The 27,119-nt window shown below is 44.8% G+C and overlaps 1 protein-coding gene across 2 annotated transcripts; it reads right to left on the bottom strand.

Annotated features, from left to right (window-relative positions):
* Positions 1-409: 409 nt before the first annotated feature.
* On the bottom strand, positions 410-24,287 carry Rsph3 (radial spoke head 3). Of its 2 annotated transcripts, XM_045158909.1 has the most exons (9): positions 23,991-24,242; positions 17,845-17,932; positions 13,143-13,284; positions 11,318-11,463; positions 9,520-9,723; positions 7,531-7,693; positions 5,427-5,513; positions 4,359-4,714; positions 410-466 (listed from the first exon to the last, which is right to left on the bottom strand). In XM_045158909.1, exons 1-8 carry the CDS (start codon positions 24,101-24,103, stop codon positions 4,395-4,397), a joined length of 1,263 nt encoding a protein of 420 aa, XP_045014844.1. In that variant the 5' UTR covers positions 24,104-24,242; the 3' UTR covers positions 410-466; positions 4,359-4,394. The 2 variants fall into 2 exon arrangements, with proteins under 2 accessions (XP_045014844.1, XP_045014846.1); XM_045158911.1 differs by lacking the exon at positions 410-466 and having other exon boundaries at positions 4,280-4,714; positions 23,991-24,287.
* Between the last annotated feature and the right edge of the window lie 2,832 nt (positions 24,288-27,119).

Raw genomic sequence — 27,119 nt, 5'->3', positions numbered from 1 at the left:
CCTTAACCACTAAGCCATTTGTCCAGCCCTACTTTTATATTTTTAATTTTTTTAATTTTTAATTTTTCATAATTAACAACTCCCATGATTATAAACAATATCCCATGGTAAGTCCCTCCCTTCCCCCACTTTCCCGTTTGAAACTCCTCTCTCCATCATATCCCCTCCTCCTCTCAATCAGTCTCTCTTTTATTTTGATGTCATGATCTTTTCCTCCTCTTATGATGGTCTTGTGTTGGTAGTGTCAGGCACTGTGAGGTCATGGATATCCAGGCCATTTTGTGTCTGGAGGAGCACGTTGTAAGGAGTCCTACCCTTCCTTTGGCTCTTACATTCTTTCAGCCACCTCTTCTGCGTTAGACCTTGAGCCTTGGAAGGTGTGATAGAGATATTGCAGTGCTGAGCACTCCTGTCACTTCTTTCCAGCACCATGATGCCTTCTGAGTCATCCCAAGCTCACTGCCATCTGAAAAGAGAAGGTTCTCTACCAAAAGTGAGAGTAGCATTAATATAAGGGTATGAACATTAAGAGAAGTGTTTACTGGGCAGTTTGATAACATAGTATATACATTTAGCCAGACAGCAGCAGATGTTACATCCCTATGGCTCATGACTACCTCTGTTGTAGGCTTTCAGTATCAGGTATGTATTGCCTCCCATGGAGCGGGCCTCTAGTCAAATTAGAGGGCAGTTGGTTTCTGCCATAATGGATGTTCCACTATTGCACCTGTTGGCTCATTTGGCCTGTTTGGCTTGCAGTGTCCACTGTTGAGTATCTTCACTTGTGATTTTTCTCTCTCCCATTGAGCTGCATTCAGCATGGCTTTTTACCAGCTTTCTGTCAGCTGGTCTACATGGAGGTTTTCAGCTCAGTTCCAGCAGGATTGCTCAGTGATCCTACTTGTATATATGTATTTTTAATTCTTTCTTTTTTGGTTTATTTATTTATTTGAGAGAGAATGGGTGTGCCGGGGCCTTCAGCCACTACAAATGAACTCCATAAGCATGTGCCCCCATGTGCATGTGGCTAACATGGGTCCTTAGGCTTCACAGGCTAGTGCTTAACTGCTAAGCCATCTCTCCAGCCCCTACTTTTATTTTTTAACTCACGTCTTTAAGCTAGACCATTTTCATTTTTTAAAAGATTTTACTTATTAGAGAGAGAGAGAGAGAATGGGCATGCCAGGGCCTCCAGCCAATGCAAACAAACTCCAGATGTGCATCTGGCTTATGTGGCACCTACAGAATTGAACCTGGGTCCTTAGGCTTCACAGGCATGTGCCTTAACCACTAAGTCATCTCTCCAGCCCTAGACCATTTTCTTGGTTTATGAAAGGCAGAGAAACATCAATATGGTGGGTTGAATGTGAAATGTCATCCATAAGCTCATGTGCTTGTACTCCATCCCTAACTGTGGCAATTTGGGAGGTGGGGGCCTTGCTGAAGGAGGTGTTTGCTTGGGCTGGGCCTTGTGGTTTCACTTCCCAGCTGGTGTGACAAGATGTGATGTTCAGCCTCTGCTGACATGCCATGATGAAACTTCCACTAGAGACCCAAAACTCATCAAGGGGAAGAGAAAGGCCAGTGCTCAACACTCAATGAGGTGCCCTCCAATCCCTCCGATGCTCAGAGAACACCGGAGAAGAAGGAGCGGGAAGAACGTAAGAGCCACGGGGTGGGAAGGAGGCACTGTCCTCTGGACATGAACTGTGGTACGTTTCGTGACCTCACAGCGGTCGGCACCCCCACGAGACCTGCACAGTTCTGAGCCCTTCAACATTTTAACATGAAGGGCAGCAGGAGACAAGAGGAATGAGACATCAAAACAGAGGAAGGGCTACTTGGAAAGAGGAGGGTGCTCAGTGAAATAGGGATGGGAAGGGGGACAAAAGAGTGAAATGGGACAGGAGTGAGATCAAATTACAGTCCTCGCATACTATAGTTACCAATAAGATAAAAACCTTCCCCTGAAGACTAAACTGAAATAAACCCCTTCCTTCCATAGCTACTTTTGGTCTGGTGTTTTGTCCCAGAAAAAGTGACACGAGAGTTTGTGGATCTAGTTTAGTGATATGGGAACTTAGGCCAAGGATTGTGTCTCTATGTATTTATCACAATATTCATGATTTACCTTTTTTTGAGGTAGGGTTTTTCTCTAGCCAAGGTTGACCTGGATTTCACTATGTATTCTCAGGGTGGCCTCAAACTCACAGCGATCCTCCCAAGTGCGGGGATTAAAGGTGTGCACCACCATGCCCAACTTGATTTACCATCTGTTTTTTTAGTTAGTTGAAACAACAGAAAGTATGAGTTTATGAAGAGTTATTAGCAAGTGTGTGTAAAGTCTGCAGTAGTTTGAAGCTTTTTACACGCCTAAGCCACATGCAAAGTTACTACAGTTGTGACAAGTCTTCTAGACATGTGGGACCTCAGTGTTCTGCCTTGTTACCACAGACAGAATCCTCTGTGCCTGGGAAATTTTTCATAAGCTTTGAGTCACTCCAAGTTGCCATTTAATATTCTTTTCTCCAGATACTATAAGGCCAGCTTCTTTTTCTTACAGGATATACCGGAAGAAGCCTGCCCTTCAAATCTGCAAGCCACCCTGGTCTTCCCCTTTACATGGCTGAATTTGACACAAGGAGTACATTTTCCCCTACCCTGCCCTAGCTCTGGGCACAGGGATACACGTGAGTCTTGCTCCCTCACACACTTAGCCTGGCTGAGTGGGGCAAGAGCAGAGTGCTATTTCTTGGCCAGAATAATCTTCTGCATCGCACTTTGGAGGCACGTCTCACTTTGATTGCGTGTGGCTCTCCTGTGCTCTGAATCTACCACGCATTTATTTCCCATGCGCTCTGGCCTGCCGTGTGGGCGCTTTCTCAGCTCTGGGCCTGCTACCTGTGTAACTTCTCTGAGCCTGGGGTGGTCGTGGGTGTAGCTCTCTTTACTACTCACTTCTCACCCACACTTCCCTCTCTTCCTCTTCCTTAAGCCACCACCATTTGCCCTCTTAACGTCTTCCACGGGAAGCTCGGGCTGGATGCTATGTGCGCATCTAAAGCTCCCTAGACAAGCTCCCAGGTTCTCTCCTCCAAGTGCTGTGGCTCTGCTCTGGTCTTCCCCTAAAACCCCCAATTTCTCTTACATGACTCTCACGGACTCTGCTGTGTTTTCCACATAAGCATGTGTGTCCATGTGCTTATGACTTTTCTCTAGCCTTCTTCCTAGATCCCAGTTTCCCCTAAACCCCACAATTTGTGATTCCTCCCTAAACTTAGTAATTTAAGTTATCCTCCTTGAGTCCATTTGTTTTTATTAATTGTTAAAAATAATGGTTTAGCAGTTAAGGCGTTGCCTGCAAAGCCAAAGGACCCAGGTTTGATTCTCCAAGATCCACGTAAACCAGATCACAGAGTGGCCCATGAGCCGAGAGTCTGTTTGCAATGGCTGGAGGCCCTGACATGCCCGTTCTCTCTTTCTGCCTATTTCTCTCAAATAAACAAATAAATAAAAATGAAATAAAAATAGGACAGGACCCAAAATTTGGGGTTCATAAACTTGAGAGACCATTCCTGAATCTCAAAATCCTGCGTCAGTAATGTTGAAAGATCGAAGACATACTATTAGATAAAAACAAAATGTGCAAATTACATATTTGTATCTATATAAGCAAAACTCAACCTGTATGTTTCTAGATGTGTTACACACACACATACATACATACATACATATATATTGCCCTAAATTAACTCAGAGAAGGCCCCAGCAGTTCCCACCTAGCCACAATAGTGGTTTGCCTTGGCAGAGGGGTGTGACTACATGAGGGCAAATGATGACTTTTGTTCCTTGGCACTGCTTGGAAAATTTCTGTAGTAGGACTATGAAAACACGTGATGAGAGCACCGTGCCAAACCAGAGCACTCTGTAAAGCCTTCAACACTGCGGGTGGAAGGGGAAGCTCTTTGGTTTCATGCAAATGAGGGCTCAGTTCTTGCTCTCGGGAGGGAGGGAGGAAGCATGTTGGCTTGTAGACATAGTTTGTGTGTGTTCTGTTCTTTCCCACAGTGAGTGCAGTGACTTTCCTACAGAGAGGAGCAGCTCAGTGGCTAAGTAGCGCTATTATGTAACAGGGGTCTGAGACTTACCAGAAGAGTTAACTCACACTCTTAGAAGGATTAAGGAAAGACATGTTCACGACTTAGAGATGAAGACAGTGGGAAACTTAGACATGACTCTCATGAGAATGACAACAGAGCCTTAAATAAATGAAGAACAGTGTCTTTTTCATGAGTTTTATTATTTTATAATTGACCTGTTCAGTTCATGAGACAACTGAGGGTCACATGCATCATTACCTGATTGTCTTTATTATTAACTGAGTGTTGAGTGGTTCACTGCTCCCAAGTGCCCTCTGGTTGGGGTGGCTCTTCCTTTCCTACGGTTTCCCTCATTTCTTGTTCTTCTTGACTTAAGAGCTCGCCTTCTTCCATGGGCTTCCTTTCTTGGGTTGGTGCTTGTGGGTTGTCTCTGTCTAATAATGACCTCTGGGCCTGCAGTGTGGCTGCTTCCTGCAAGTTAAAACTCACCGAGGGATTCATCACTGCTTCCGAGTCTTTGAGCCCGTTCCTGTCCTCAGATGCCACTGGGGGCAGCCTATCCTCTTTTGACTCATAAGTGTTCAGTCTCCTTTCAACTACCTTGCGGATCAACACTGAAAAGTTCAGAGGTTACTGTGAGTTTTCATCCTTTATTTATAGAGAAAAAACAAACAAACACACACACACAAAAAAAACACCCTACTCTTCTTCCCTGCCCCAGCTCAAAACTTTTTTTTAAGGCAGGTTCTTGCTCTAGACCAGGCTGACCTGGGATCAGTCTTAGGCTGGTCTCAAACACACATTGGTCCTCCTACCTCAGGCTCCCCAGTGCTGGGATTAAAGGTGTGCACCACCATGCCCAGCTTATCTTTTAAATTCAGCATAGTTGGGCTGGAAAGATGGCTTAGCAGTTAGGGCGCTTGCCTGTGAAGCCTAAGGATCCAGGTTCAATTCTCCAGGTAAGCGAGATGCACAAGGTGGTGCATGCATTTGGAGTTCGTTTGCAGAGGCTGGAGGCCCTGGTGTGCCCATTCTGTCTCTCTCTGCCTGTTGCTCTCAAATAAAAAAATAAACAAAAAAAATTTGCAAAAAAGTAGACATGAACCTAGGGCTTGGGGTTCAAGGACTTTCCTAAACCCCTAGTACCTTGTTTTTACTTCCACTGAACATTTTAGAGATGGCTTTCACATAACATAACATAACATAACATAACATAACATAACATAACATAACATAACATAACATAACATCACAACATAAAAAATAACATAACAATATAACATAACAAAACAACATAACATGACACCTCAACATAACAAAACTTACTGTCAAACACTGTTCTTCCAATCATGCTGTACTCCATGGTTTTTTCAACTTCATTCATCAGCCACGGAAGAAATACTACCTCAATATCTGTAATAAACAGTTTAACTATGCCATTTTTATAATCATTCTAGACAAAAGAGTGTGCTTTTCCCTAATGTAACACTGATCACTAACACTGTTCCCTCAATACAAAATGTTAAATGGACCCAAACTGCTTCTTTTGCCATGTTCCCTACAGATGCTCTGGTCAGCCTTTCTAATGAGGCTTTCCTGGGAGGCAAAGCAGGTGGAGCTGGGTCCAAGGGCGAGATGTAAGGCAGAGGAAGGAGGCAGGTGTGATGTGAAGTACTGAAGGAGGCAGGGCTGGCCAAGACACTGACCATGGACAACTCCAGGGAAATGGGTTGCAGCCTGGGAAAATGCACTGCCAGCAAAGAGAAGCCCAGGCCTTAATGGAAGCTGATCAGAGTCAGAGTGAGCAGGCCAAAGGGCATCTAAGAAGGCAGCCACCTAGAAATGGGTCAGAATTGGTGTGTTTCCATTAGTAAAAAGGTTTGTTCCAACTAAAGTGAAATTCTACTGTATTACTACTTTTAAAATGTAGTCTATCATAGTATATACTTGGAAGTTTAAAAGCTGCTTTTTTGTGGGCAGGCATCTAATTGTTATCTACTAATAGGAAGACAATTGAGAGTGCGACAGAAAATATTTGCTACTGTAAATGATTTAACACCTTTAACACTCAAGAAAGAATTTCATTTGCAAGGTTTAAACTGATTTCTATTGCCATCTATAAATTAAAAAAAAAAAAAATTACTGCTTTCTGTGCCTGAGAGTTAAGAGGCCTAGTACTATAGTTTGGATATTGAATAGTCCCCAAGGCTCATGCATGACAGCTCGCTCTTTCTGAAGGCGCGTGGGGTGGGAGGGCTCTGAGGCGGCGGGCCTCAGTGGGGAGATCACGGGACAGACGAGGGCTCTTGAGTGTTTCAGCGGCCTCAGCCCCTTCCTCCGCTTCTTATGATGGCTTTGATCTACTGTTGTCCCTTCCATGAGGTTCTGTGCCTCACCACAGGCCCCCAAACAATGGAGTTTAGTGGCTATGGGATGAAACCATGTGCCAAAATCAACCTTTCATCCTTGAAAGCATTCACCAGTGAACACAGGGCCAGGGTACAAAGCAAGGAGAAGAAAATGCTTTACAGTCCAAGAAAGGTGTCAATGAGAATGTGTCACCTCCATACAGTCCAAGGAAGGTGACAATGAGAACACGTCACCTCTTCTTCGTTCAGCTAGCCTGCCTACGATGGGTTCTGAGGAGAGGCTGGGTTACAGTCTGGACTCTATGAAGGCAGAGGTCACAGTTCCTTTGTAAGAAGTCTCCACACCTGCCCAGGAGGAAGCATGGAGCTCCGTGCTGGGAGGCGGTGGGCAGCTCCCTCACAGGGGTTTTGGCTGGGACAGAAAGCTGAGGGAAAGTAACAACAGCTATTCACACATGCACAAGGTACTTTTTACACACAAGGCACTTTTGTCTATGCAAAATTTAATATAATTTGTGATTTAACTCCTAAAAAAATCCTCATTTAAAAGATGAGGAAACTGGAGGTCAAAAGCAGTGAATGAAGCTGGGACCCAAACTCAAGCCATATGTTTTGCTCCTGTTCAATGCGCCTTTCAATAAAGAGCTGTTAATATTCTAAAAACAAGACTTTTGTAATGTATTGCCTTACAATGTTTTAAAATTTAGTTTCTAGGCTGGAGAGATGGCTCACGTCGAAGGTGCTTGTTTGTAAAGCCTGGCAGCCTGGATTCAAATCCCCAGTACCCATGTAAAACCAGATGTACATAGTGGCACATGCATCTGGAGTCCAGTTGTAGTGAGAGCAGGCTCTGGAGCTCCCATACTCATACTCTCTCTCAAACAAAAATATTGAAAATTTTGTCTTCTGATTGACCTATAATAATGGTATGTACCAATACGGCACCACTACATACTTCTGAGTAACAACAACTAAGCAAGACCCTGGCTTTTGTAAACAAGCTAGGGAAGGGAACGTGACAAGCACGTGAGCCATGCGAAGAGCCGCAGCTCCCCACGCACCTCTTTCGATGGGATCGTAGAAGTACCCGCTGTTCCTGAGACTGTCAAACACAGAAGGCAGAAGGTCAGCCAGGTAGCGCTGCGCGAAGGCCCGGGCCGAGATCTTCTGTGCGGTCTCGTTACGCTTGTGGACCATTTCCCACTGCTGCTGCTTACGGCGCTCCTGCCGAGAGAGACGAGACGCCGTTGGCAGGGATAGGGAAGGAGACATGCGGAACGGAAAGCAGACAGCCAAGTGTCTACTGCAGAGCCATAGTTTTCATCAGGATGTGATGAACTTCAACAACTAGTGGGCACCAAATTTACCAAGGTATGAAAACACTGAGCCAAGTAATACTCCTGTCTTGATCCATTCTCAAACAAAATAATTTCAGTGCTTAACTGTATGGGTGCTTTCAAAAAGATAATGACAGCCGATATAGCAGTGGCCAGCTTTAATAACTGCACTTGAGAGGATGAGACAGGTAAGTAGATAGTGAGTTCACGGCCAGCCTGTGAGAGCATTAATACATTTTTGCTTTTTTTGTTAAGTTTTCCAAGGTAGGGTTTCACTCTAGCTGTTTAGCTATATAGTCTCAGGGTGGCCTCAAACTCACTGGGATCCTCCTACCTCTGCCTCCCGAGTGCTGGGATTAAAGGTGTGCACCTCGACACCCAGCACATTTTGTTTTTTGAGGTAGGGTTTTGCTCTCGCCCAGGCTGACCTGGAATTCACTATGCATTCACTAGGCTTGCCTCAAACTCATGGCAACCCTCCTATGTCTGTCTCCCAAGTGCTGGGATTAAAGGCATGATTAATGTTCTATAAGGCAAATATAAACCTAGATGACTTATATTCTTAGATTTCCTATATTTCCTAATATCAAATAAGTACTTTTTTGTTTTGTTTTGTTTTGTTTTGTTGAGATAGGGTTTCACTCTAGCCCAGGCTGACCTGGAATTCACTATCTAGTCTCAGGGTAGCCTTGAACTCACAGTAATCGTCCTACCTCTGCCTCCCAAGTGCTGGGATTAAAGGTGTGCGCCACCACGCCCGGCTCAAGTAACTACTTTTGATGAAGATTTCACCGATTATTTCAAAATGTTTTTATAATCCATGTTTATATTGGTAAACAAAATTTTGTATTAGTATAATATGTTATTTAATAAAACCTATGCTCTTCATACAATTAATTATTAATTTTGGAGAAAAATTTAAAGTCCAGTAGATTGAGTATTGAGTAAAATTTCCCAAGAAATAAGCTTATTCCTCACGGTCACTCAGGCGTTCTGGGAAATACTTTTAACTGGGCAAGGTCCGCAGGCATGGCCTTTTAACTTATCTACACAGTGAACAACAGAACTCAAATATTATCAAGACTAGGTTTTTCTAATTGCAGACTATTTACATATCTTAGAACACTGAAGCTTCTCTTACTGAAGTCATAAAACTTCCAATAATCTGAACCCTATTCCAAAAGGACCCAAATATTTCTAGAGTATCTCTAAGTATATAGAGAAAGGTCTGGCACTGAGAAAAAGATGCAAGATTCTGTGTAGTCCTCCTTTTACCCTACCTTTTTCTATTTTCACCCTCCTGCTGCTTAATTATAAGAGACCAATCTATTTCTTGCTCCTACTATTTAGGATCATCCTCCAATTGGGACACATGCAATTTAGGAACGACCATTTCACTTGGGAACTTCTGGACACTCATTTATATCTGTTCATGTAGGTGAAATTTACAAAATGTAAGTCAGTCCATGAAAGATCTATGATCTAAAGGAGAGATCTGAGCGACACATGCCATATGCCTTTTTCTAATGCATTTCCACAGTTATGAGCTTTATGACACGTCAACTGTAACTCAGCACAGGAGGTCACGTAGAAGAGAGACTAAGGAGGGCTGGGGGCACAGTGCAGTAGTAGAGGATGTGCCCATTGTGCACAAAGCCCTGGGAACAAAAAGGGCAGGAACGAAACACTGAGGCAGGAACGAGAATGCTGTACCTTTTCTTCCTGGTGTCGCCTCTCCTGCTCCTCCAGCCTCTGCACTTCAGCCAGCTCCACGTTGCGTATTTCCTCATAGGCATACTGACTGGCCCGCAGGTCGGCTAGCTCTTCTTCTTCCATCACTTCCAGGAGGGACTGTTCGATTGTTTTCCCTACCAAGACTTCTAACATTGGCTTAACTTCAAGGTTAAAGTCAAAGAGCTTAAACACAAAATAAAGCGAAACTGTCACCATGAACCAAAGGTACAATGAAATATAAAGGAGAATGACAAAGAAGTAGTAGGCCACCACTTATCACGTGCTGTTTGGACGCCTGACACTGTGACACTACTTTATTTGCATTTTTTAATTATCAAGACAGTCCTAAAAGGCACAGCATTTTGTGTAAAAGCAAAAAACTGAATCTATACATTTTCAATATGAATCTTTTTATTTATTTTATTTGAGAGAGAGAGAAAGAGAAAGAAAGAGGCAGAGAGGAAGATAGAGAAAATGGGCACATCAGGGCCCTCAGCTACTGAAAATGAACTCCAGACATATGTCCCACCTTGTGCATCTGGCTTTCATATGTCCTGAGGAATCAAACCTGGGTCCTCTGGCTTTGCAGACAAACGTCTTAACCACTCAGCAATCCCTCCAGCCCTCAATATGAATCTTTTTAAAAAATATTTTAATTTTTTTTTATTTGAGAGAGAAAGACAGACAGAGACACACAGAGAGAGACAGAAACAGAGAGAGACAGAGAAAGAAAATGGATACACCAGGGCCTCCAGCTGCTGCAAACTCCAGACGCATGTGCCGTCTTGTGCATCTGGCTTACATAGGTACTACAGAATTGAGCCTAGGTCCTTTGGCTTTGCAGGCAAGTGGCTTAACTGCTAAGCCACCTCTCCAGCCCTCAGTATGAATCTTGATACTCAACTATTTCAAGACCAAACTCTGAAACCAAACGTAAATATTCTGTCTTTTCCACTTGGTAGTTACTAATATTTTTGACAACAGTTGGATGAATTATGGGACAAGAATAATGGCAATTTTAATGTTTTAAGTCTAGGATTTAGAGGCAGACCTTTCTATGTAGCTTCTGAAGACTTATTTTGTTTTGCAATTTCAATGACAGTTCTGAGTTTTTTCAATTCTTAAATTTCATGCAGTGATGAAGGATGTGGTCAGTGCCTTGTCTTTCTTCCACACTGAGATGAAAACATAACCAACAGACCTTTTCTTTAAACAAAGAGCACCTGAATAAAAGTGGTATGCTCCACAAGTAACTAAGAGTGCAACCTCTTCTATAAAGGAGTAAATGTTAAGTACACACATTCAGTAACTATACAATCAAAATCAAATGTATAAAATATTTACAAAAGGACTGGAGAGATGGTCTAGCCACTAATGCACTTGCCTGCAAAGCCAAAGTACCCAGGTTTGAGTCCCCAGAACTCACATAAGCCAGATACACAAGGTGGTACATGTGTCTGGAATTTGTTTACAGTGGCTGGAGGCCCTGGCATACCCACTCTCTATCTACTTCTTTCACTCTTTCTTAAGTTAATAAATAAAAATAAAAAAATTTATATTAATTTTATTTCTCATCAATGAATAGGAGAAAATGAAATACAGTATTCAAGCATTTCTGGATACTTCAGGATAAAATTATCATTGGTGACATTTGGAAAGAAATCTGAATGGTAGAACTTTCCTGACTAGAAAATGGTTCTTGCCTTTATTAAGCTTTATCTGAACCTCACTTTACATTATTCAGGAAAATGGAGAGAAGCCGAAAGATATACTGTACCTCTCCTTCTAGTATTTGGGTGGCCACATCTTTGCCAGTTTTAGCAGGAATAAAGAGTGGTGTTGGTGGTCTGTCCAGGAACGCATCTGTCTGGCATTCCATATCAACTTCTATTATATGGTCAGCAATTTCCTCAAGGTATAGTTCTAAGAGGAATATCATGTGCAGTGAGTTTAAAATTACAGGCTGCATATGGTCTACATTTCAGAAATACACATATTTTTAAAATTTCAGCTCCTTCAAAACAGTTTTAAATCATTGGGTGTGGAGGCATATGTCTGTAATTCCAGTACTCAGGAGGTTGAGGCAGGATGATCTTAAGTTCAAGGTCAATCTCGGATATGTAATGAATTTGAGTCTAATGGAAAAATTAAAACAATAAATCAAAACAAAGCAACCCAAGAGACCACCCCAAACCCACACAACACCAAAAACAAGAACAAAAATACCCAAGCACACTAACTGGGTCAGAAGGTAAGTCCTAGAACACATGTGTGCTAAGATTCGTCAAACTCCCACTGTCAGCTCCGAGATCACACAGGTGACAGACGACAGTCAGCCAGCCTAGAACGTCTACTGGCCGCGAGACCCCTGAGCTTTGCATTACCAAGCGGAACAAGAGAAGACAGGAGCTCAGGCATGTGTGAGGCACGCAGCATGACGAGGGGTGCATATAACCAAGTCTTTAGACAGCAAACGTGCCAAGATTCGGAAGTTCCTGGGCATCTTAAGAACCAATTGCTCCCCAGTGCACCATGTTATCTGATACTCCCCCTGTGCTTTAGCTTAGGAACGGCATGACAGCAGACTGCACGCTAGGAATCAGTTCTGCGAGGGGCAGCACGGTGCCACGTGAAGAACTAAGCGTGGGGGTCGTGCTGAATACAGGGTCCAGCCAAGCTGCAGCCTCTCTGGGCCCGAGTTTCTTCAGATGTAAAAGGATCAAAATTACACGCGCAGTCTTTGTGGTGACAGAGGAGATTCAGAGGTAGAGGGCCTAGAGTGGCCTCTGGGGAAATCCTCACTAGGCAGCAGACTGTCTCACTCAGTGTCCTGACGGTGTATGACAACAGTAAGCTTCTGCTCCCACAGAACAACTACTGATGGTTAATCACGCACAGATGCTCATTCTAGGCTTGGCTGAGAGCAGAGAAACGGGACAGAATAGTTCTGCCCTTTTCCCTTCTACTCCAGAAATAACCCTGGCGGACCTACTCACTGCCTTGGCAGGTACTAGGCAAATCTTAGGTTGCATTAGACTAAGGAAAACACCACCCACTGGTGGATTACCAAGGCTCTGTCAAAAGGTAAGCCTCCCCAGCTGAGGTGAGTCAAGTGGGCAATACCAGCATGGGCCACAGGAGCGCCTGGTGGGGCTATGCAAAGGAAAGAACGAAAGAGGCTGGTGTGAAAGAGAGAGGGTAGCTCACATATGAGTGTGTTTACTGTTCTGGAGACAAAAATCAAATGCCCAAGTAGACTACACTGCTCTCCTCTACTCCAAGTCCTGATGAAAGTGACTCGTTTGGGGCTATGACAGTAACCTTCTTATAAATGCAGTATGTGAAAAAGGCTAACCGCATTCATTTGGTTATGAAACTCCTCTTTCATTAAACCAAAATCCCTACTACCAGCATTATCAACATAACAACACATATTGTGGACTTGTTTAATGAATGGGCTTCCCTACTGTGTGATTAGGAAGGGATTGCAAATACAGAAGATACGTAAGTAAAATAAAGGGAATGAGGTATTAATAAACTACGAGTGAAAACGAATGGATGTAAATAACCGAGTAAGCAATGCTGGTGTCACGGTCACATACCTGTCTGGACATCCACATGCTTTCTGCCTTCTACTGGCTCAGGGGTTCGTGGTCTGAGCAGCTGCTGGGCTCGCTTTCTGGCCTGAGCCCTCCTCCTAGCCTGTTGCTGTTTCTGAAGCTCTAATGGATCAGGCTGCCCAGGCTAAAGGGGACAGACAAAGCTTAGAAAAGTCAGACAGCAGTTCTCACAGCAGACAGGAGCTTCCCTTCCTGGGGGTTCCCGGCGAGTACCAGCGCGTCCGTCACAGCAGCACACCTGGGTGGTCACACACGATGATCACCGTATCTGAACTCTGCCAGGTAATACAAAGGTAGTGTCTGACACAGCACGTAAGTTTACTTCACAGTACAACACATGGGTGTAGCTTGTTTTTCCTCAAGCATTGTTTTTTTACCATCAAGTTCTGTGGTGCTCAATAAAACTGATATAAATATTCTGTTACAGAGGATTTTACATAATACACACTTTAGTGTATAGGTGACAGACTTGAAAACACTAGGATTTAAAAAAACAAAACCTGAACTTCAATTGTACAGAATTCCCTTAAAAATATTTATCAAGGGGCTGGGGCTGAGGTCATAGCTCAGTGGCAGAGCCCTTGCCTAGCACGTGTGAGGCCCTATGTTTAATCCTCAGTATGCACCCCCCCACACACCACAAATAATCAGCTCACAAAGAATCCATCCTTAGTCCCACCGGGCATGGGGGTGCACGCTTTTAATCCCGGCCGTCAGGAGGCAGACCTAGGATGATCTCTGCGAGTTCAAGGCCACCCTGAGACTACATAGTGAATTCCAGGTTAGCCTGCCTCAGAAACAAATAAGCAAGCAAACAAATAAATAGTGCATCCATAGTCCCAAGGAAGCTTCCCCAAGTACACAAGATAATTGATTACAGGACTGAAAACAGAACTGTTCACAGGCGTTCTATAGCATGGAGTCATCTCTGTCTGTCTTCCTGTGGATGGTGGGGTGGAGGCTGTTTGCTGTTTTCCCTCTTCGCTCAGCACCTCCAGGGGAGGCAGAGAGCTGACTGCGCTGCCTTCTGCACTGCTCCTGCTGGCAGGGGCAGGACAGCTCTTCCTCTGGTGCTGGGGACAGGTCATGCTGTCTCCATCTTTTCTGGCTTTGTAAGGCAGCCCCTCTTTCAGTGCTTTGCCTAGACCACTAGAAGGAGTGCGCATTTTCTGGTGGTGTGCCTGTCACTTTGGCTGTGAGATTTGACTGACCATATGTGAGAAGCAAAAGAAAACCCAGGGAAAACACTGCTGTATTGCTCCCCACTGGAGTCTCAAAGTCCCCAGCCAGCCTGCAGCCTTCCTTCCACCTTCCAGACTGTTTCTATGTTATGTGCAGAGTTTGGGAGCCCCAAGAAGAGAAGGACTGTGTGCATTCTTGTCTAAATGGAACTCAAAGTTTCAGGGCAGACTTTTAGTTATTTTTTAAATGTATGTCTATGTGTAGTGTGCATGCCTGTGTGTGCGTCTGCATATGTCTAAGTGTGCGTGCACATGTGCCAGTGCTGGATGCCTTCAACAGCTCTACACCTTAGGCTGAGACAGGGTCTCTCACTGAACCTAGAGCTCTCCAATTCAGCTCAGTCTCTTGGCCAGTGAGCCCCTGGGATCTCACCTCTGCCTTCCCAGTGCTGGGATGACAAGTGTGTGCCACCATGCGTGGCTCCGCATGGGTGCTAGGGACAGGAATGAGCCTCTTGTGTGTGCACAATAAGCACTTCACTGGCGGAGCCACTTCCCCAGCTTGTGGGGCAGACTTTTTTGTTTGTTTTGTTTTGTTTTTGGTCTTTCGAGGTAGGGTCTCACTCTAGCCCAGGCTGACCTGCAATTCACTATGTACTCTCTGGGTGGCCTCAAACTCACAGCAATCCTCCTACCTCTGCCTCCGGAGTGCTGGGATTAAAGGCATGAGCTACCACTCATGGCAGATTTTTAAGGTAAGGTGCTGATTACTCAACTAAAGAAGTAAGAAAAGGCTGGAGGGATTGCTCAGTGGTTAAGGTGCCTGCCTGTAAACCCTAACTACCCAGGTTCAATTCCCCAGTACCCTACGTACAGCCAGATGCACAAAGTGGCACATGTGTCTGGAGTTCATTTGCAGCAACTGAGGCCCTAGTGTGCCCATTCTGCCTGTCTCCTTTCTTCTCTCTATCTCTGTATAGAAATAAATAAACATAAAAAAAGTTATTTAGGGACTGGAGAGATGGCTTAGTGGTTAAGGCGTTTGCCTGCAAAGGCAAAGTATACTGGTTCGATTCTCCATGACCCACGTAAGCCAGATGCACAAGGTGGCACATGCATCTGGAGTTCATTTGCAGTGGCTGGAGGCCCTGATGCACCCATCTTTTCCCTCCCTCCCTCTCTCTCTCTGCCTCTTTCTCTCTGAAAAATAAAAAAAATATATTTAAAAAATTATTTAAAAAAGTAAGGGGGCTGGAGAGATGGCTTAGTGGTTAAGGCGCTTGCCTGCAAAGCCTCAGGACTCATGTTTGACTTTCCAGATCCCACATAAGCCAGACACACAAAGTGACACAAGGGCACAAGGTCACACATGTGCACAAGGGGGCACATGTGTGTGGAGACACTGGCACACCAATTCTCTCTCTCCTGCATAAAAAAGGGGGGGGGCTGGAGAGATGGCTTAGCAGTTAAGTGCTCGCCTGTGAAGCCTAAGGACCCCGGTTCGAGGCTCGGTTCCCCAGGACCCACGTTAGCCAGATGCACAAGGGGGCGCACGCGTCTGGAGTTAGTCTGCAGAGGCTGGAAGCCCTGGCGCGCCCATTCTCTCTCTCCCCCTCTCTGCCTCTCCCTCCTCCTCTTTGTCACTGTCAAATAAATTTTAAAGAAAAGGCTGATCTGTTGGGCTTACCTTAAAAAAAGTAAAAAACAAAAAAACAAAACTCAGTAAACGTTTAGACACTGTTAGTCTGCTAGAGTTCTGTGGAATGAAAACCTGGGCTTATTTGAGTAATTACTTTGACCTTTGTGCATCTGTGCACCGTGTGAGTGCTCATGCCCCGGCACGTGAGTGGAGGTCAGAGGATAACTCTGGGTATTGCTTTTCTCTTTCCACCTTACTTGAGGCAAGGTTTCATTTGCCACTTCGTACAACAGGACAGATGTGCTTTCCAGGTGTTCCTCGTCCCCACCGCCTGTCTAACTGTAGGCACACAGGGACCGTGGAAGCTCATGCTCCACATCCAGCCTTGTGCAGGTTCTGGGGATCTGGTTCAGCTTAGACAGCAAGGGCTTTTACCCACTGGATTATTTCCCCAGCCCTTTCCTAATTATTATTTTCATATTTATTTGCATGTCTATGTGTATGGACACTTCAGGGTCTCTTGCTATTGCAAACCAACGCCAGATACTTGTGCCACTTTTTGCATCTGGCTTTTCATGGGTACTGAGGAATTGATCCTGAGCCAGCAAGCATCTTAACAGCTGAGCTGCCTCCCCAAATTATTTTAAATTGTGGAGACCGTGTGTGTGTGTAAATATATAAACTTGCCACTTTAATCACTTTATGGTGTAGTATCTGTGGGTTAGTAAAAGATTTCACTGTTTAGACCACAGAAAGCAAACAAGCTTATTTAGTGTGCTGCTGAAAGGGCAGCTGGCACGGTGGTCACAGAAGAGACACCTGCCACTGCAATCATTCTTAAGCATACAATTCAGTGGCAGTGAGCACATTCACATTGTCCTGCATCTATCACGTCCATCTTCAGAACCCCTTTGCTTCCGCACAACTGAAACTCTGGGCCTATCTTACAGTCAATCCTTTCCCCTGGCAAGTACCGCTGGACCCATATTCTCACTTCTTGGCAAGTTCCACTTGTTCTGTATTTGTACTTTATCTATCTCTATCTCTCTTCTGTCCTTTTCTCTTCTCTCTTTCTTTCTTTTCGCCCTCTCTTTTTACAATTCTGGACTTTGAACCCACTAGCTTGTGCATACTAGGCAAATATTCTACTGCTGCTCTGCACATCCAGGTCCTGTATCTTTAAAAAAAAATTTGCTTGGGCTGGAGAGATGGCTTAGCGGTTAAGTGCTCGCCTGTGAAGCCTATGGACTCCGGTTCGAGGCTCGGTTCCCCAGGTCCCACGTTAGCCAGATGCACAAGGGGGCACATCTGGAGTTTGTTTGCAGTGGCTGGAAGCCCTGGCGCGCCCATTCTCTCTCTCTCTCCCTCTATCTGTCTTTCTCTCTGTGTCTGTTGCTGTCAAATAAATAAATAAATAAAATAAAACAAGTAGTAAAAACAGTAAGATCTACTATAAAAAAAATATTTGCTTATACTTGCATGTGTGTGTGCACATGTGCATACATGTGTGTATGGGCATGTCAGGGCCTCTTGCCCCTGCAAATGAACAGCAGATGCATGTGCCGCTTTTTGTGTCTGGCTTTATGTAGGAATTGGGGAACTGAACTTGGGCCACCAGGCTTTAAAACTAAGTGTCTTTTTACCTGCTGAGCCTTCCCCATATTATCTATCTATACACACACACACACACACACACACACACACACACACATACACATACATATGTGTCAACTTTTCAGTAATTCATTTTTATGTTATTTTATAAACATTTTAGTCAGTAGTGGATTAAAAGTCATGCGCAGCAAACACAATGTTCTTTCCCACAAACATCATGAGGAGCTGGATGAGTATTCAAAGTGCTTACCAGCTGTCCTGGGGGCAGTGCGTACGTGTTGCCTCGAATCACCCTCCTGTCATACATTATGTTTCCGTAATTCATAGGTTCATCAGGTCTGTAACAGCAAACACCAAGTGAACAGAGTGTTACTACCAATATAATAGGTGAAGTCACTTTTAATTTTTTTATTTTTTGTTTATTTTTATTTATTTATTTGAGAGCGACAGACAGAGAGAGAAAGAGGCAGATAGAGAGAGAGAGAGTATGGGCGTGGAAGAGCCTCCAGCCACTGCAAACGGACTCCAGACACGTGGGCCCCTTGAACATCTGGCTAACGTGGGTCCTGGGGAATCAAGCGTTGAACCGGGGTCCTTAGGCTTCACAGGCAAGCGCTTAACTGCTAAGCCATCCCTCCAGCCCTGAAGTCACTTTTAATAAGTTTAGATTTAACATACTTTAAGAGATTTAAATTTTTAATTTGTTTTATTTGACAGAAAGAGAGAGAGAGAGAGAGAATGGGAGTGCCAGGGCCTCCAGCTGTTGCAAATAAATTCCAGATACATGCCCATCTTGTGCATCTGGCTTACATGAGTCCTGGAGAATTGAACCTGGGTCCTATGGCTTTGTAGGCAAGTGCCTTAACTGCCAAAACATCCCTCCAGCCCAAGAAGAGATTTTACTGTTTCTAAAAATAAGGAAACAAATGGCAATCAAGTATGTAATGCCTAGGCGATATGCCAGGCCATTCACATATATTATTTTACTTATTTCTCACAGTAATCTTCAGGTTGGGAACTATGATTCCAATTTGACAGATGAGAAATAGAAAGGAATCCACCCAAGATCTCCTGTGAGTAAGCGGCAGTGCTGGACTTGGACTGTAAATAATTAAGAGTATTCGACACATGTAAAAACGTCCCATCTGAAAGGAAGCCTGTCCTACAGGAATGAAAAAAGCTTGAATCAAGGATTGGAAAAGTTAATAAAAGAATCTGCCTTAAAAAATTAGGTCAAATTTCTCGTTCTTTAAGCCCAAAGGCATTGTTTATAATGTTAGTAAAATTTTTACTTCATGAGTCAGAATTTTCATGAATAAGAATGATAATGAAAAATACAAATATAAACTTGATACTTTAACCAAGTGTCTTTAGCCACTGAGTCATCTTCCCAGCCCTCAAGCTGATACTTTCAAAGTTCTTCAGTGCTATTCTACGCAGAGTTAATCTTGACCTACATGGGCGACAGCACTCTGTCAGTGTGTAAGCTGCTGACACAGACTGAAGTCACTCCTCAGCATCTTGAAGGGTCCCTGCCCCTCGTCCTTGGCCTGAGCAGTGCTCGGTGGTTCAGCCTTCATGCCAGTGGCTCTGCTCTGAAGGTCTTCTGCACCTTCTTGCTACTCGAGGAGTCCTCAGGGTTCAGTTTTTGCTCAGCCTTAGATGACTTCATCTTTTTTGCAAGGCTTCAGTTATAATGCATATGCCAATTTTAGTTTATTTTTAGGTCATAACTATCTTGTCAACTCCAGGCACATCTAGTTGCCCAGTGGTATCTCACTAGGACGTCTGGAAGGCAATTTCAACACTGAACTAGCTCTCCCCCATTCTAATTTGCTATCACAAGTATTTTCTATTTCATGAAGTGGTGTCACTCAGCACACAGGAGATCTCCCCATTTTAACATCCTTAGCTGTATATCCGCCCAGGCCACTCTGACCACAAAAGGCAATGTGCTAGCAGGCTCTGGGGATTAGGGTGAGGTCAGTTGTAGGGAGCCACTATTCTGCTTTCCAAGATGATTTTAAATATCTGATCAGTATAAAAATAAAAGCTAAATTCTAAGATAAAACATTAAAAACAGTTATTAGAAGGGTCATATGTTCTTCACTAAAGAATCTGAAAAATGAGGATGTCATCACAATTTTGTTTAGGCACATGATAAGATGAATGTCTCTGATGTTGATAACCACTTAACTATACATAAAAAATATACTGGTGAGTACTATTTTTTTTTCTGAGGTAAGGTATCTCTCTAGCCCAGGCTGACCTGGCACTCACTCTGTAGTTCCAAGCTGTCTTTGAACTCAGAATGTCCTCCTACCTCATGGACTGCTGAGATTAAAGGTGTACACCACCAAACCCAGCTCAAAGGTGAGTACTCGTATTTGAAATACTTGGTACCAGGCATATTTCAGACTTGTTTTCACATCCTGGAATATTTGCATATACATAATGTAATCACACTAATAAAGTCTAAACTCAAATTTCACTTATGTTTCATAGATACCTTATATACATATCCTGGAGGTAATTCCACACAATATTTGTACTGCACCTGTGTTCTCACTGTGACTAGTCACAGGAGGCTGTGTGTGGAAGTTCCCATTTGCGGCACCACACTGGCACTCAGAAAGCTTCAGGTTTCCAGACTGGCTCTGTGCATTGTTCATCTCTTGTTTAACCTCTTGTTTGTAAAGAAGAAGATTAAAATTCAACTGTTCTTTCTCAGCTTTATGACTCTATGAAAAGTGGAAGCCCATGACTTATATTACACTTGTGTTAATGTTAAACTTCTAGGTCTAGCTGATTGAAAAATAAGATATTACCATATCCATATTTGTGAAATTAATTTCTCATAAACAGAAAACTTTACAGCTAACCAATTAAACTTCATCTACTGGTTTCAGCCCTGTCACAATTTGGAACCTTGACTCCCTTGAACCACATTGCTATTTATTCCCAGCATGTGTCACGCAGAAAGCTGAATGATTAAATTCAATATAAACTTTGGACAGGACTAAGGACTTTACAGTGTAGAGGCAGACTGACCTAAAAGCAGACATTCTTTGGATATCATCTAGTCACTGATCAGCAAGATGAGCTGATGGGTACTTTTTCAATAGGATACCATAGGAGGTTATAATTCTTACTGTTGCAGTTATCTTCTGGTTGCTTGGAAAAAACATCCCACCAAAAGCAGATGAGAGGAAAGGGTTTATTTTGGCTTATAGTCTGAAGGGGAAGCTTCACCTTAAAGAGTGGCACAAACAGGAAGCTGGCTTACATATTGTTATGTATCCGGGTGGAAGTAGCCTAACTACTGACTAATAAACCTCAAGGTTTGCCTCTACTGACAACCTTCCTCCCGCAAGGCTCCACCTCCCAAATTGCCACCACTGGGGAGTGGGGTCACAAACTCACGAGGCTATGGGATACATTTCACATTCATCAAACTACTACTCTTATCCACAAAGATACCCATGATTATGATTTATAATCAACTACTTTTTTTTGTTTTTTTGAGGTAGGGTCTCACTCTGGTCCAGGCTGACCTGGAAATTAACTCTGTCATCTCAGGGTGGCCTTGAACTCATGGCAATCCTCCTACCTCTGCCTCCCGAGTGCTGGGATTAAAGGTGTGCACCACCATGCCCGGCTCAACTACTTTTTTAAAAAATAAAAAAAAAGAATAAAAAAAATAAAAATAAAAAATATTTACTTATTTACGATCAAGGTAGAAATAAAGAAAATGAGCACACCAAGTCCTCCAACCACTGCAAATGAACTCCAGACAAATGTGCCACTTTGTGCATCTGGCTTTATGTGGGCACTGGAGAATCAAACCTCAGTCCTTAGGTTTTGCAGGCAAATACCTTAACCACTAAACTATCTCTCCAGCCCCTCATCTACTTTCTTGAAATTGGATTTTCTTATGTCTTCTGAGTTACACTGATACACTAATCAATTAACATATTACTTCTACTCCAAGTTATCATTAAAAACTAATATTGATTCACAGTTTAAAATTTTCACTTTGATTTCACAGTAATGATTTTTAAGCAGCCATATTAAATTTGTCACCAGACAGTGGTTTCTATATTGAATTCTTTTATAATGTAAATATAATATGAATTATACAATTTCTAGTTTAAGTCTTCTATCTTGGTTTTCTCTTTTTTAAAATTTTTATTTATTTATTTGCGAGAGACAGAGAGAGAGAAAGAGGCAATTAGAGAGAGAGAGAATGGGCGTGCCAGGGCCTCCAGCCACTGCAAACAAACTCCAGACACGTGCGCCCCCTTGTGCATCTGGCTAACGTGGGTCCTGAGGAATTGAGCCTCGAACCGGAGTCCTCGGACTTCACAGGCAAGCACTTAACCGCTAAGCCATCTCTCCACCCCTTGGTTTTCTCTTAAGTGGTAGAAATCTCTTACTAAAAATATCCGCTAGAATAATTAAAAATTTAGATTGTTTGAAATGAAAATCAAAACTTGTGTTATATTTGTGTTTCCTTCTCTCTCTCTCTCGTTTCTTCTTGAGACAGCATCCCTATGTCAGAGGACCCCTTGGACTCTTGGAGCCACTTGGTCAGCCCCTTAAACACCTGACTTTGAGAAAGGGTTTGGCAGGTTGCCAATTCTCTGAAAAAAATAAAACAAAGACAGAATTCTCTAACGCCTTCAAGCCCTGACTGGCCTCAACTTGCTGTGTAGACAAGGCTGGTCTTAGATTTACAGAGATCCTACGGCCTCTGCCTCAAAACCACCAAGAGTTACACAATGTTAAAATCATCACATCCAGTTTGTGCTGAGTTCTTATTACTTGGCGGCCATAGTTCCAGGCCGACAAAAGCAGAGAGGTTCCTGCTCCACAAAGCTTCTATGGAAAGAACTCTAAGAGAACCATATAAGTTTACAGTCTCTATCAAATGCCTGAGTAATTATAAATATTCTTCAGTGTTAAAATATGTTGCTTATGGGTCTGGAGAGATGGCTTAGCAGTTAAGGCACTTGCCTGTGAAGCCAAAGGACCCATGTTCAACTCTCCAGATCCCATGTAAGCCAGACACAAAGGTGAAGTAAGCGCAAGGTCACACATGCCCACTAGGTGACAAGTACCCAGCGTTCAATTGTAGTGGCTGGGGCCCTGGAGCACCAATTCTCCCTAAAATTAAAAAAAAAAAATAAGAATGATTGAGATGGGGAGGTAATATGATGGAGAATGGAATTTTAAAGGGGAAAGTGTAGGGGGGAGGGTATTACATGGGATATTTTTTATAATCATGGAAAATGTTAATAAAAATTGTGAAAAGATAAAAAAAGAAAAAAGAAAATACCAGGTGGCTCAGAGTGGCTGGAACAAGGGGGAAAAAATTAAAGTCTGAATTTATTTTTAAAAAAGTATATTGCTGGGCTGGAGAGATGGCTTAGTGGTTAAGTGCTTGCCTATGAAGCCTAAGGACCTCGGTTCGAGGCTCGGTTCCCCAGGTCCCACGTTAGCCAGATGCACAAGGGGGTGCACGCGTCTGGAGTTCGTTTGCAGAGGCTGGAAGCCCTGGCGCGCCCATTCTCTCTCTCTCCCTCTATCTGTCTTTCTCTCTGTGTCTGTCGCTCTCAAATAAGTAAATAAAAATTTTTTAAGAAAGTATATTGCTTCTATGGAAGGCTAACCTAATTCCTACTCAAAGACTGGTGTGGAAAGAGCTGTAAGTGGCCCTCTTATTTGGTACATGCTATGGTGTACGACATTTCTGTACTTCAGTTTCCTCACCTGCACAGAATGGAGCTATGAAAACAACTTGGCAATGCCATGGATTAAGAAAATGTATATAAATGCCTCCAGTGAGGTGCTTGGCTGGCCCTCAATAAACATTTTGTGTACCTGTTATGGAACAGGCCAGCAACAGTGACCAAAGAGGACAGCCATTCCTCTTTTCTCTCTCTCTCTCTCTCTCCCTCTGCCCCCCAGGGTCTCACTCTAGCTCCAAGCTGACCTGTAATTCCCTATGTATTCTCAGGCTGGCTTCGAACTCATGGGGATTCTGTTCCTGGAGTGCTGGGATTAAAAGCATGTGCAACCCAGCCTGGTAACTTATTTGAGAGACAGAGAGAGAGAGAATGGGCGTGCCAGGGCCTCTTAACCACTGCAAACACACTCCAGACGCATGCGCCACCTTGTGCATCTGGCTTTACGTGGGTCCTGGGAATCGAACCTGGGACCTCTGGCTTTGTAAGCAAGCGCCACTGCCACTAGGCCATCTCATCTCTCCAGCCCCCATTCCTCTTTTCCGCATCACTCCTCTGCACCTCAGAGATGGGCTTTTTTGGGGGGGTGATGGGCGGTGTTAAGAGGGGGAGAAGAGGCGCGAGGTGGCGGCGGCGGGGGTCCACTCACAGCTGCAGCAGGTTGTCCCGGTAGCGGCGGCGCTGGCAGGGCACGGCCCGCGGCTTGCTGGTGTACGTGTAGGTGCCCGCGCCGGCCCGGGGGTCGGTCATCATGAAAGCCATGTCGGGGGTCCAGCCGCCTCGCTTTCCGTGGAGCCTGACTTTGAAGCAGGTGGGCGTTAAGGGGTCGGGGGAGCCGGAGAGGTTTAAGTAGTGCCAAGGGCAGGGACGGCGCGACGCGAGGAGCTGCTCGCGGCGAACAGGACGCGACGGGAAGCCGCCCGCGCCGCCGCTCCGAGCTCCGCTCTCCTCCCTCCACCGAGCGCCGAGCCAGCGCGCACCGGTTGCCGGGCAACCCGAGGCTCCGCCCCGAGGAGGTAGGAACTCCAGGTCCTTCCGGTCCGGGGAGTACCCGGAATGCTTCGTGGCGAGGGACACTTCCGGCTCCTGACTCCGCCCACTCGCTGCCGGCCTCCTGGTGCACCTGCGCGGTGAGGGCTCCCTGGCGTCGGCCATTGGGGCCCGGGCGGTGGTAGCCGGCGGAGCTGCGCGGTGTGGCTTCTTTGTGGGGTTGGTGTCCGCGCCATCCTCGCAGGCCCACGTGCCCCTGTTTTCTTTGAGGGGCGTCTTCGGTTGTTTCTCCTCCCCGGCTGTAGCGGCGATGACACGGCCTAGGCCCGGGTTCCCCGCTCTGTTACGTTGTCAGGGCCTGGCCCGGGCTTTCTCTGCTGCGCCCGGCGTCCCCACCTCTTCCGCCCCAGGGGTGGGGTGGGGGGGCTCCCCTCTGCCCTGTGTCTGTCTCCATGCCTGCTTTCTCCGCTCTTTCTCTGTGCCAACACGTCGGAGCACCCTCGGGCGCTCGGAGGCACGTGGGCTGCTTCGTAGACATGTCTTTGGGAAACGGTTGGGCAGGTTGCGGATTGAAAAAAACAAACACCCAACAACAAAAACAGAATTCCTGGGCTGGAGAGATGGCTTATAGGTTAAGGCCTGCAAGCCAAAGGTTCTCGGTTTGTCTCTCCAGGACCCACATAAGCCAGATGCATAAGGGGTGCTTAGTGGTTAAGGTGCTTGCCTGCAAAGCCAAAGGATCCAGGTTCAACTCCCCAGGACCCACGTTAGCCAGATGTACAAGGGGGCGCACGTGCCTGGAGGTCGTTTGCCGTGGCTGGAGGCCCTGGCGCGCCCATTCTCGCTCTTTATCTGCCTCTTTCTCCATCACTCTCAAATGAATAAATAAAAATGAACAAAAAATTAAAAAAAAAAAAACAATTCCCATGTGCCTTAATCCACCAAACTCCAGGCTCAGAAGACTGGAGCCTCAGAAACTGGGTTTGCGTTTGGAAGCACAGAGACTTTAGTGTTAGAGCTCGGGCTGCTAAAAAATATATATGAAATAGGCATCTCTGTGATCAGTTATTTACAGTTTACACCTCTGCTCAGCTAAATGCTATTTAGGTCCTGCCCTAGCAACACTTGGACAAGTTATTTTTTTGTGTGTGGACTTCCCTTTTCTAGCTGAAAAATGAGGATAGTTAAGTATATCCCTTGGGATTTATTGTGAAGATCAGAAGTGTTAGTAAAGGTTAAGTACTTAAGAAGTATGCCTGTTTGTGTCTCTGATTTGAAGTTTATGGTCTAAAGCAGGTGGTCACCACCGTGTGAGCAGCACAGAAGTGGACAGGAAATGCAAACATGAAGAAACATCGCTGGAAGACTTTTGAGCGGGTTACTTAATTTTAAGGGGAATTTTGAGAAAGTGACATTTCAAAAAAGATGAGTATTATACCTTAGCCTCTGAAAAAGTGCTTTCAGAATGGCTGTGATCAAAAGCTCAGAGGCTGAAGGTACACTTACAGAACTCAAGAAGGGTGTGTGTAGACCACAATCTGTATTAGGGTTCTCTAAAGGAACAGGTCTGATAGAATGATTTGGTATGAGAAAGAGGATTTATTGGTTTAGCTTATGGCAGGAAGTCCAACACAGTTTGCGGGCTTTTTAAATGGATGTCCCCAGTAGACTCAGGGTTTTTTTTTTTCTTTTTTCTTTCTTTCTTTTTCTTTTGAGATAGTGTCTCACTCTAGTCCAGGCTGAACTGGAATTCGCTATGTAGTCTCAGGGTGGCCTGGAACTCACAGTGATCCTCCTACCTCTGCCTCCCGAGTGCGGGGATTAAAGGTGTGTGCTACCTCACCTGGTTTAGATTCCGTTTCTTAGATACAACTTCTTAGATTTTCAGCTGTGTGGCCGGAGGAGGTGTCACAGTGGGCAGATCCTAAGAGTCCATGCGTAAGGTGTGGGGGTGGATTTTGATTTCCAGCCAAAGAGATGCAGAGCGTTGGAGCTCTGCCTGGGGTTCCTGGAGGGTACTTGCTTGTGGTGCTGGTGGTGGCTTTTCTTTTCTTCTTTTTTTTTTTTTTAATTTTTATTTATTTATTTATTTGAGAGCAACAGACACAGAGAGAAAGACAGATAGAGGGAGAGAGAGTGAGAATGGGCGCGCCAGGGCTTCCAGCCTCTGCAAACGAACTCCAGACGCGTGCGCCCCCTTGTGCATCTGGCTAACGTGGGACTTGGGGAACCGAGCCTCGAACCGGGATCATTAGGCTTCACAGGCAAGCGCTTAACCGCTAAGCCATCTCTCCAGCCCTGGTGGTGGCTTTTCTATCTGCCTGGACCTGTGAAAGGGGGCCAGCTTCTTCTGACATTATGGAACTTCCCCTGGATCTGTAAGCTTCAATAAATTCTGCTCCTCCTATAAACTGTGTCTGGTTTGGAGGCTCATCCCAGCAACGTGAAGTGATTACAAGAGTCAAACCAGGAGCTGCTCTTCAACGTGGCTGGGTGCCTCAGCAGTCCCAATCTGGCCCGCAAGGCCTGGAGGATTCCTGGACAGCCACTGGTCTTCAGTTGGAAGACAGGTGAAGTTGCCCCAGTGCCAATGAGGGGCAGCTGAACAGGGTAGATGCACAGTCTAGTGAACAGGGGGTGATGGAGGCAGGTAGGGAGGCAAAAGGCACTCAGCAGTGACAGGCAGCCAGGCCAAACCAAACCAAACAGAAAACCTGGCGCCTTATGGAAATGTTCACACTAGTTTGTCAGAATGTTTTCATCTTCATGGAGCAGGGTACTAATCCCA

The sequence above is a fragment of the Jaculus jaculus genome, chromosome 9 (assembly GCF_020740685.1).
Source record: "Jaculus jaculus isolate mJacJac1 chromosome 9, mJacJac1.mat.Y.cur, whole genome shotgun sequence".
In the NCBI taxonomy this organism is placed as follows: domain Eukaryota; kingdom Metazoa; phylum Chordata; class Mammalia; order Rodentia; family Dipodidae; genus Jaculus; species Jaculus jaculus.
The sequence above is the reverse complement of the archived record's forward strand: the minus strand, read 5'-3'. Positions and strand labels throughout refer to the sequence as shown.

Bases quoted from the DNA above. Each gene is read 5' to 3' on its own strand.
- Rsph3 (XM_045158911.1), bottom strand. From the start codon at position 24,103: ATGGCTTTCATGATGACCGACCCCCGGGCCGGCGCGGGCACCTACACG. The intron at 7,694-9,519 runs GTACAGCATTCT...CTCTCTCGGCAG, and splicing joins GGCGACACCAGGAAGAAAAG to GAGCGCCGTAAGCAGCAGCA. The intron at 5,514-7,530 runs GTGCGTGGGGAG...TGTTTATTACAG, and splicing joins CTACGATCCCATCGAAAGAG to ATATTGAGGTAGTATTTCTT.